The sequence below is a fragment of the Hordeum vulgare genome, chromosome 7H, assembly GCF_904849725.1.
Source record: "Hordeum vulgare subsp. vulgare chromosome 7H, MorexV3_pseudomolecules_assembly, whole genome shotgun sequence".
NCBI lineage: Eukaryota > Viridiplantae > Streptophyta > Magnoliopsida > Poales > Poaceae > Hordeum > Hordeum vulgare.
The window spans coordinates 508118523-508129908 of record NC_058524.1 but is presented as its reverse complement, the minus strand read 5'-3'; the positions used below and the strand labels follow the sequence as shown (position 1 = coordinate 508129908).

Here is an 11386-nt window from a genome sequence, read left to right as displayed (position 1 = left end):
TTCAGATCAAGTTTTTATATCATTTTGATGTACACCATAACTTCTTACACCAATACCCTTTACGCCAAGTTTTAACTCGAGTGGGTTTTCCTCGAGCGAACAATGGAGCGGTTTGGATTTGGGCAAGCTTGGATCAACATGATTATGAGATGCATTCAGAGTGTGCGCTTCTGTGTCAAATTGAATGGGATTTTTTCAAGGAACTTTTAGGCGTCGAGAGGGCTTAGGCAGGGTGATCCTCTCTCCCCATATCTGTTCCTGTTTTGCGTTGAAGGTTTTTCAACTTTGCTTCAACAGGCTCAAAGAGATAACCGCATAAATGGTGTAAGTTTTGGGAGCACTGGCCCCATATTACCCACCTCTTATTTGCTGATGACAGTGTGGTTTTCTTGGAAGGATCAGAGGGTAACTTGCAGGCGTTGAAGGATATACTGCATGCATACCAAGTGGCATCGGGGCAAAAGGTGAATCTACAAAAATCTTCAATCTTTTTCGGCAAAGGGTGTAGGGATGAGGACAAGGGTGCTCTGAAACAAGCTATTGGTATTGATTCTGAAGCGCTGAGCGAGAGATACTTGGGTCTACCAACCGTATTTGGAAGATCGAAGGATGTCTCCTTTCAGTACGTCAGAGAGAGCTCTAATAGTAAAGTGTCAGGGTGGAAGGGGCAAGGTTTGTCGAAGAAGGCAAGGGAAGTTCTAATAAAATCTGGGCTACAATCAACTCCAACCTTCACAATGATCTGTTTTCAACTCTCAAAGAAGATGTGCGGGAATTTGACTTCAATCTCTTCTAAGTTCTGGTGGGGTGCAGCTCAAGGGGAAAGGAAGGTGCATTGGATAGCTTGGGATAAAATGTGTTTGTCAAAGAGAGATGGAGGTATGGGGTTCCAAAATTTTGAAGCCTTCAATCAGGCTTTGCTGGCAAAGCAAGCGTGGCGACTTCTTCAATCCCCTTCATCGTTGGGTGCCCGGGTGCTCAAGGCTAGGTACTTCAAGGAGTGCTCGATCGTGAATGCTACATGCCCTAATGGTGCATCGTGCACTTTCAGGAGCATCATTCATGGGAGGGAACTGCTAAGAGAAGGAGTGGTTTGGCGTATTGGTGATGGGGCGGACATTAACATACACCATGAAAATTGGATTCCAAGGGCAGGGAGTTTAAAACCTCTAGGGCAGGTTTTCGTACATGGAATAACTCATGTCAGCGACTTACTAAGTGCCGATGGAACTGCTTGGGACCATGAAAAACTGCAGGCTATGTTCACAGCCGATGATGCATACGATATAAAGCAAATCACCATTGGTGGCCCGGGTAGCAGCGACCATTTAGCATGGAACTTCACCAAGTTGGGCTAGTGCAGCGTACGATCAGCTTATCGTCTCTGTATGACGCAAAAAGGACCAAATTCGGACGGCCGGAGTCCTCATCATCGGTTCATAAACATCAAAGCTGGCTTGCGCTCTGGAATACCAATGCTCCTGGGAAGGTAAAGATCCATATGTGGCGTTTGATAAAAAATGGGTTGGCTGTCGGTGCCGAGCTACACCGGAGGAAAATCAAACCATACATTTTTTGCACGGTCTGTGGCAGAGAAGAAACAAATTTGCATTGCTTCTGAGAGTATCCGCATTCAACCATGTTCTGGAAGGTGTTAAGCTCTGAGAAAGGGGTTCCGGTGGCGATCCCGTAGGTGTCTGAAGGATCCCATGGAGAGCTTGCCTCATGGCTGTTGCAGTGGTTTGCGGAGGCGGGGAGCTCGGAGCAGGAGCTTATGGTACATGCTGTGTATGGGCTATGGCTAGCAAGAAATGATGCTAGGGAAGGGAAAATAATTGTGGATCCTAGAGTGATTGCAGATAATGTATATCAGCACATCACAGAATGGACTGCCATTCATATGAAACAACCAAGGAGTACCAACCCAACACCGGTTGTGAGATGGAATCCGCTAGAGCAAGGGTGGCTCAAGGCAAATTCTGATGGAGCTTTGGCAAAGTTACGAGATCGTGGTGGCAGAGGAGTGGTCCTCCGAGACCATGATGGTGCGTACAGAGGGGGTGCATGCTATGTGTTTCGGGATGTCTCTGATTCCGAGGTGGTCAAGTTACTTGCTTGCCGTAAGGCGGTGCAACTGGCGATCCAATCGGAAGCTACCAGGGTGCATGTTGAAGTCGATAGCAAGGGAGTGGCAGCCATGGTGAACGAGCAGACAAAGAACTTGAGTGCGGCAGGCCCAATAGTTGAAGAAATCAAGCTGCTGGGAAAGACTCTCCAAGGTTTCAAAGTTTCGTGGGTTAGAAGGACAGGAACCAGTGTGCACATTTGTTAGTTCGAGAAGGTGTTACTAAGGAACTTTGCAGGTTTTGGCCTAACGAACCCCATGGCTGCATTCTACATGTAATCTCTGATGAAATCCTGGTTGTGGGAGGTTAAATAAAGTTTGATAATGTTTTTTTTAAAAGAAAGCATCATCGCTGTAATCGACTCGAATCGAATCGAACACGATGCCATTCCGGGAAGCCACGGAAAAGCGAGAGCATAGCCCGGCACTTTTTTAGCGACGGCACGAATCGTGATGCGCCATCCGACGGTCCCAGCCAGCTCGGGCTCACACGGCACCGGGCTAAAATCCCCTCCCGACCGCTCCGCCGCCACCCCCCCTACCGTCCACCGCCCCTCATTCTCTCCACCAACCTCACTCGAGCTCTCGAAGCGGCGCAGCTAGGGTTAGCTCCGGCCACGAACCCCTAAACCCCACCACCCTCCCAACGCCATCGCCTACTCCTACCAGGCAATTCAGCCGCTGCGCCTCGCCGCCCGCTTCGATCCGGAGCTAGGGTTCCGCGGGTCTCCGAGCCCCGTTCGGGCGCCGTGGTGGTCGTGGTCTCTGGCGGTGGTATGGCAGGGTACGAGGAGGAGAACCAGGACGCCATGAACGGCTACGAGGAGGACGAGGAGGTGGAAGAGGAGGTCGAAGAGGAGGTAGAGGAGGAAGAGGAGGAGGAGAGGCCCACCGCCGATGGGGCGCGAGATGGAGGAGGTGGAGGGGAGGTCGTTGGTAGCGGAGAGGCCGGTGGCGTGCAAGGCGGCAGGGACGTGCCTGCCGAGCCCGCCGACGGGTCCGGGTGAGTCCGTTGCGCTTTTAGGTTTTTGGTTTGGTCTGTTGGACTGGATGAAGTTTGGTTAACTCGTTTGGTTTGGTCTGTGCTTCTCTACAGGAAAATTTTCGTTGGGGGTGTAGCCTGGGAGACAACCGAAGGTAGATAAGTAATTCCTGTAGGGTATTGCCAAGGATGGGGACGATTTTAGTTTTTAGACCTGTCATACAAAATGCCCCTGCTGTAAGTGACTTCATTACAAACATCCAAAAAGAGTTAAGAACAAAAAAGTAGTTAGGTGCATTAGATCAACATAAACAAACTTATTTTGCATTTACAAGACAAGAGCACCTCAACGTCATTTCATGGCTAGGCTTGATTGTCTGATGAACCTCATCACATGAAAATACAGTGTACTTCTGGATTGCTTATTTCTTCTGTTGTAAGAAGGTTATACATTGTTTTCAGCCGTATATTTTCAATGGGCAAGAACCAAAATTATAACTTAGTGATTTGTGGGCCAACCTAATCTCAGTGATCTTTTACTTCGCACATTGGTCAAGAAAAAGGGGACACAGAGCAAGAATATATGGCTACACATTTCTTGCTATTCTATCTAAAGCCAGTTTGGTGTCTGTTATTAACGATAAAATTCTCCATTCCTGCATGCCTGGCTAGCTTGCTTAGGTGGAACATGTATTTTCATGAATGGTGCCATCATGAAGAAATTAATTAATCTGAGGGAAACTTGCTTGAAAGTTGTGAGATACTGAGATCGGTTTGCTTAGATATCCCAAAAGCATTGAAATTCTGAACTTTGTGTTACAATGTTCACACAAACCTTTTGTTACATGGAGTGGAGGGAGTATATTTCAGGTCAAAATTTTATGCACATATAAAGAAACGAAAACAATAAACTTGGCTCTAAATAGTACTCCCTCCACTCCATATTGCCCAGCGTTTTAGTGTTTTAGCTCCAGCACGCATGATGATCAGGGCAAAGTGTAGATAAAATTGTGCTAGATGGATGCTTATACCCTCAAAACTCAAGAGTAATCTCTCTCTGTCTCTCTTTCTCCATAGCCTTTGGCCATAACTGGCACTGGTCTCTTTTCCCCTCACATGTCGCTCACTCCTATCCCTCCTGTTTCCCCATGCATGCATGTGTAATTGGCTTCCAGTATGGGAAGGGGTGAAATAGGTAATCCGGTTGCGAGAGAAACACAATATGTTCTGTAGTTAAAAAAAAACCCGAAACCAATTTATGCTATGTATTGAGGAACAGAGGGAGCAAATGAACAGTTTTAGCTACTATTTATAGCCGACCTTTTCCTTTTAGTTTCTCTATATGTATGGATTGAGTGTGGATCTGAGATTTTGTTTCATGTTAGATGCATCTTTTATGAATGCTGTATTAAATTCACAAAATTTTAACGGCTATGAATGATAATATTGGTAATTGACTAATTGTAATTGGGGGGTGTTTGGACTGCTATATGTGCTGACTCCTGTTTAGGAAGCTGAAATTCTTTTGTCAAGTTAAATTAGGAAATTGTGATCCATAACGAGTTGATTTGGGTAGGGTAAAGTTCGGAACGTTGGGGATAGGGGAAAGGTAACTTACTTCCAAGTCAGGATGGGAATGGGCCGACCCGGCCCTGGCCTTGGACCTGGCCCTCATGGCCTCAAGGCCAATTTATGAGGCCGCGGGGCGACCCATTTCTTATAAATGCCCATGGCTTTGCTGGCCTGATGGGTATCTCGGGTCGGCCCTGCTTCCTCGCTGGGCACCCCTTGGAGCTGCTGCAGCGGTAGTAACCCCTCGGGTACGGCGACCCCTTGATGGGCTTCTGCCCGTACTTCCTCCACGCTCACAGGTCCGACGGCACCACCTCGCAGCTCGTGCTATGCCGGCCGCTCGCCCCGGCGTCGTCGTCGTCGTCGGGATGCACACCACCATCTTCGATTGGCTCTTCCTGCACGCACGCACGCAACATCGAGTATGGCATGTTTTGACACGTAGTAGTGCCCATCGGTTCGTGTGGAAGCTAGATCAGACAGGTGAGAATATGTTAACCTTGGCTTCATCGCAGGAGGCACACGAGGGTGATGGACGATCGACATGTGCTGCATGTGCTCGCCTATCTCCAGCGGCGGCTCGACCACCATCTCACCTTCCCTCTCGATGCCCGACCGACGAATCATCCCGGCCAGTGGCACTGGATGCGGCCGTGTATATGTCGTCGCCGGCGGTGAATGCAGCGAGATCACGTGATGATCAGATGAGGGAAGCCTAGTATTGCCGCCCACCATCATGGCCACCATTCCCAGCTGCTCATCGCCATGCCCATGGCTGACGAGCAGACCGCCTCCACCAATTCCTCCTTCCAGCAACAGCGAGCTGTACTCCTCCCCCTCATGTCTGCAGCCGGGGTTGGCAGCTGATGAGGCAGGTGCAGGCTTGCCCTGACGACATCGGAGAGGTCTCCTTGCTCGCCCGGCGACAACCAAAACAGGTCGCACGTGATCGACGGCCGCCGATGTCGATCGGTGTTGATTCACTGGTGCAGGTTATGATCGATCAGCCCGCAAAGCGCAGCGCCGTGATCTACCATGCATGCAGATCATCTATATCTACTCTCAGAGGGAGGAGTCAGCCGATCGAGCGAGCACTTGTTGTATATATGTGCTAGCTACACATGTAGTGGTACAAATGAGGGGAAACTGGAAACCCGGGGCTGACTTTTAACACTAGCTAGGGAAGGAAAAGTGGCAGCAAAGCAAGAACCTGCACGGAGGTGGGTCGACCCTGCTGACCCATGGGGTCAGTCGGTGCCGGCTCCGCTGACCCCAACTATGGTTCGAGGCCGACCCACACAACCCATTGGCCTCGATTTTTTGGGCCGGGTCAGTGACCCGGCGGGACGGCACGGCCCATTCCCGTCCTGACTTCCAAGCTACAATTATGTAGAAAATTCTGTAGTGTATGTTTCCATGATAATGTTTGTCTGCGTTCATGTTTTAAGGTTAGCATGGTTTATTCATACCTTGCTGTTGTTTGAGTCCAACAAAGGCTTCTCATGTATATCACTTTCAGAATTTTAGTGGTTGTGCCGGTTAATACTGTGTTGTTATTTGAGTCTAGCAACTGTTTCTCATGTATCTCACTCAGTGCTGTTTAATTTATTTACTTTGGCAGAGGATAAAGGAGTATTATAGTTTCGATGTCACAGTGATCAGTTTGCAGTCTGATAAAGGGTGCTACTTGTTCATTAATGATACTTTGAGTCCGTTCTCTAGCCGTCTGTGAATTTGTTTGCAACTCCTTTGTTTGTTAACTTTTGACCGGTGGAGCTTACCAGTTTTATAGGAGAAAACTACTGATACAACTTTAGACCGTTGGAGCTTACCTACGAAGCACCAATACGGATACGAGTATCAGTATCAGTATCAGGCCGATACTGATACTTAAATTCGCCATTTTGAAAAAGTGCCAATACGGGGGACATGTTTTACAATTTTTTAAATTCAAAAAATAAAGTATGGAAGTTAGGAACACTGTCTTCTTCAGCAAGCGAGCAGAAACTCTTCTAAGCGCATTCAGAATGTCAACTGTGAGCTTTTTACATGCGTGGATTCCTTGGCTCCTTGTCTTCTTCGGCAAATGAGCAGAAAATCTTGAGTAACTCCATATAGTGTTGCCCCCTCCAGGTGATTTCTCTGTAATTGTAACATGGCTCCACAATAGCGCCCTTAGATTCGTAGGTACATCAGGAGGTTCAACAGGAGGAGCCATCTGGAGGAGATGTCAGATGAGAATATGAGATCTTCAGAGGAGAGAGGAGATGAGCTTGGCTGGGTAGGAGAAGAGCAGAAGAGAGATGTACATCACTGGCTGCTGTGTGAGAGGGGATGTTGGTGAAGAATGAGAAGCAGCTAGTCGCCGGCTAGCCGCCGCCACTAGTGCTGGGTGAGCAGCCGCCGGGTACACAGCCGCTGCCTTGTGTGAGCTCGGGAGGGAGGAAGGAAGCTAGGAGGGAAAGGATGGGGGGCATCGGGTACTAGGGTTGCTGGTTGCCTCTTAACTGGGCTGAGTGGGCTCTTAACTGGGCTGGGCCGTATCCAAAAAGTATCGATAGGGTATCCTTCAAGTATCACAATTGTTTTAAATCGTTTATTCTTGGATACTCCACTGATACGTATCGGAGGAATATCGGTATCGGATACGGTATCCGATACGGATTCGCTGGTTCGCTGAAGTATCTGTGCATTCGAGGAGCTTACGGTTAGTTACTAATTAAACACAAAAAAGAGGAGCACAATCTGGACATTTGAATTCACTAAAATTTATGAATTCATTGGAGAAAACTATTAATAGTGTCAATTGTTTCCATCATTGTCGTTACATGAGTTATGATTTTTTATTATCCATTGCTTAGTTTGGCATTCTCACGCCGTATTTGATTGTCTGCAGAACATCCACCAAGCATTTTCAGAAATACGGAGTTGTAACTGATGACTCATTTGGTTGTGTGCAGAAAAATTCACCAAGCATTTTCAGAAATATGGAGCTATAACTGATTCTGTGATCATGAAAGACAAGCATACTGGGATGCCTCGTGGATTTGGATTTGTTACATTTTCTGATCCATCTGTGATTGACAGGGTTCTGGAGGATGAACATACTATAGATGGAAGAACGGTAAGGCCTCCTTTGTTTACAGTTAGGTGAAAAGGTTCTTCTATGTTGTAGCATTAAACAACCAAACATGCAAATCTGAGTGGGTCTGTTCTTACACATTTATCTATTAAGGTTGAAGTCAAAAGAACTGTGCCTAGAGAGGAAATGTCAACAAAAGATGCTCCTAACAAGACAAGAAAGATCTTTGTTGGTGGCATTCCAGCATCTCTAACTGAAGGTACATACAAAAGCAAAAGGTGTTTTCTGGGTGCGAGCAAATTTTCTGAACTTGTTCTCGAGTATTAAGTCATAACCACTTGAATACTCCCAAGTCCCAACGTTAACATATGCTAAATTTCGTGCATACTTGTTTCATGTGAAACATGACTGACTCGTATTTTTTCAGATAAGTTAAAGGAGCACTTCTCCTCATATGGGAAAGTGGCTGAGCATCAAATCATGGTTGACCATAGCACTGGCCGTTCACGAGGCTTTGGTTTTGTTACCTTCGAAAGTGAGGACGCTGTTGAAAGGGTTATGTCAGATGGGAGAATGCATGATCTTGGAGGGAAGCAGGTCACCAGCTTTCTCTTGTTATCTATGAAAATTAATATTTTTCTCTTGCTCCAGTTATTAGATTCGGTAGCGCTAGCAACTAATGTTAATGTCTGTCGAGTTTTCAACTATGTCAATCATCGTTCTGTCCTTTCTCCTTTGTTTTTTTAGTATTGAGATAGTTTAACATGTAGTGTCAAACTGCAAACGTTTTGGCAGTTTAATTTGAACTGCTAAAACTTCTTATGTTAATGAACAGATATAGTAGCATGTAAGAGGTGTTTGATGGAGATGGCGACATGTTGGCTCCTGCTCCAGTTATTAGATTCGGTAGCGCTAGCAACTAATGTTAATGTCTGTCGAGTTTTCAACTATGTCAATCATCGTTCTGTCCTTTCTCCTTTGTTTTTTTAGTATTGAGATAGTTTAACATGTAGTGTCAAACTGCAAACGTTTTGGCAGTTTAATTTGAACTGCTAAAACTTCTTATGTTAATGAACAGATATAGTAGCATGTAAGAGGTGTTTGATGGAGATGGCGACATGTTGGCTCCTGGGAGCACATGCTAAATCAGAAAAAAATAGTTGAAATTTAGAAGAATCTGATTTTTTTTTACGACAAACATGTCAATGTCTTTTGACTGGGTGCTATTTATTGCGAAGTGACATGTTGTGATCTGGGAAAAAACTGTGCTCTAAACAGCTTTAAAAACGGCCTTTTTACAGCACATATTTTGTTCTTTTCACCGGACAATGTCATTTCTTCATGAAACTTTGCACGCGGGTAGAAGACAGGAACATGTTTATAATTTATTTTTTCAGTTCTTCTTTTGTATTGAACTGTTCATCTGCGAGCATGTGAGGCCGGGCTCAGTTTTGAATATCCACATCAGAACCAAAGTTACTCAGAATGCATTATTCATGTGAACTCTAGTCTGTACTCTGTACTGAGCTAACACTTTGTTTTTAGCATAGAAGTAACTATTGATTTAAAAAAAAAATCTATGTATGATTTTCATCTGCATTTTCAAGAGAATGTTACTTGTGTGATGCTTTTGATACCCTGTCCAAGTGTCCATGTTTGCTGTTCAACCCATTATAGAAATAAAAAGTTCAAAATCATACTGCTGGAGGCTTTGACTGTTCTGCATATTCCGTTGCATGTGATTTTGGATGGAAGTCTATTCTTTCTTGGCTGAACTAAATTGGCTGGAAATCACTTTCAAATATCCAATTTCTCCTGAATATGTGTCACTTCTGCTTTAGAAAACCCACTTAGGGTATATATAAAGGTAGATGCAGTTGTTGAGTGTTGGCTCTTTGACTTCTCTATGTCATCTAGAGTCGGCAACAAGATCACTCACACAATGGGGTGTCTTTAAGTTTCTACGTGAAGGGTCAGCTACAAATGTAGTGAGATCTATTTGTGGAAAATCTGGCTTTAACCGAGAGTCTGAGTTCTATTCTATCCCCTCTCCTCTCTCCACATGACTCTTGCCTTCGTTTATTTTGGAGTTAGGATTAAAATATGTGATTTGATCCCATTTAGAGGCTTTACTTGGCAATCACATGAATCAGGGTTAACATAAATTGTTTTGATAACTTCTCCACTTGGGTTTTGCAGGTTGAAATAAAAAGGGCCGAGCCAAGGAAACCTGGTGGTGGTGATTCAAGCTCTAACAGTAGACATAGCCATGGAGGAGGTGGCCACCGTAGTTCATACCGTGGTGGAGGCGGCGGCAGTGGTGGAGGCCGTTCCATGATCAGCAGCAGCAGTGGCTATGGGCATGGAGCTGACTACCGATCAGCTGCAGCAGCCTACTATGGTAGTGCAGGATATGGTGCCTACGGTAGAGGGTATGGTGCATATGGAGGTAACCCTGCCTATGGGTCAGGTTTTGGCTCTGCTTATGGTGGTTCTATATATGGAGGCCCGTATGGTGCATATGGGGCATATGGGGGTGCCTATGGAGGTGGCGCATATGGTACACCTGGTGGCTATGGTGCAGGTGCAGGTGCAGGCGGGTATGGTGGCTATGGGGGAACTGGAAGCATGGGTGGTGGTGGGAGCGTGAGTGGTCGAGGCTCCGGCAGGTACCACCCATATGGGAAATGAGTCCACAGCTGGTTCCTAGTATCTGATAATAAACACATACACCCGCTCATTTCTGCTATGAGAAGTTGCAACACTCCATTGACCTTGTCTGATGAGAACATTTTGCATTCTTGCATTGCACTCATTTTATCGGACGTGAATCTAGATTCTAGTTGCTGAAAACTGAACCAGCACGAGCTTTATGTCGAAGCTTCAGCTAAAACACTGTTGTATTCATTGTAGAACCCTCGAAAAAGTTGGACCCAACTTCGTGAACAATATCTATCTATTGGCACGATGTATTACTATGTAACAGTCTAACCAAGCAACATAACTCTTGGCAGAATTGACTTGCTCTAATTGGACTGTGATGTCTCTGTTGCATTTTAGTCCTGACCAGCCGTGCCGTGCAGCTAACTGCAAGTATCTGTGACCTGAATATTGGGACTGTAGCTAATTCCAATTTGAAATGTTATTATAGCTAGGCATCATCACCACTAATTCCATGCATTTGAAGTTTTACCAATTCTTGAATTTGGTTTTACTGGATTTTCTCAAAACATTTTTCCTCTGAAAAAGATTAATTATGAGAGGGTAAAATGACTCCCTTCAAAGGAAAAATAGCGGGAAAATATATTGGATACATTTTGATTTTTAAAAAGTCATTTGTGTTGTTTTTTATGCATTAAAATGCCTTTGCAATCTAAATAATAATTTATGTATTTTATTTTCAGAAAATAAAATATGTGTAGTAACCTACATAGCCCTAAGTATTTACTCCCTCCGTTCCTAATTATAAGAAGTATTTACTTCCTCCGTTCCTAATTATAAGACCTTTCAGAGATTTTATTATGAACTACATCCAAAGCAAAATGAGTGAATATACATTTTAAAATATGTTTATATATCGGTACGTAGTCCATAGTAAAATCTCTAAAATGTCGTATATTTTGAA

General features: G+C 45.1%; 1 protein-coding gene across 2 annotated transcripts; it reads left to right on the top strand.

Annotated features, from left to right (window-relative positions):
* The first annotated feature begins 2655 nt into the window (after positions 1 to 2655).
* LOC123413593 (heterogeneous nuclear ribonucleoprotein 1-like) lies at positions 2656 to 10791 on the top strand. Of its 2 annotated transcripts, XM_045106529.1 has the most exons (6): positions 2656 to 3128; positions 3222 to 3262; positions 7640 to 7803; positions 7915 to 8020; positions 8189 to 8358; positions 9961 to 10791. In XM_045106529.1, the coding sequence occupies exons 1-6, from the start codon at positions 2902 to 2904 to the stop codon at positions 10450 to 10452; spliced, it is 1200 nt and encodes a 399-aa protein (XP_044962464.1). In that variant the 5' UTR covers positions 2656 to 2901; the 3' UTR covers positions 10453 to 10791. The 2 variants fall into 2 exon arrangements, with proteins under 2 accessions (XP_044962464.1, XP_044962465.1); XM_045106530.1 differs by lacking the exon at positions 3222 to 3262 and having other exon boundaries at positions 2953 to 3128.
* Positions 10792 to 11386: the final 595 nt, after the last annotated feature.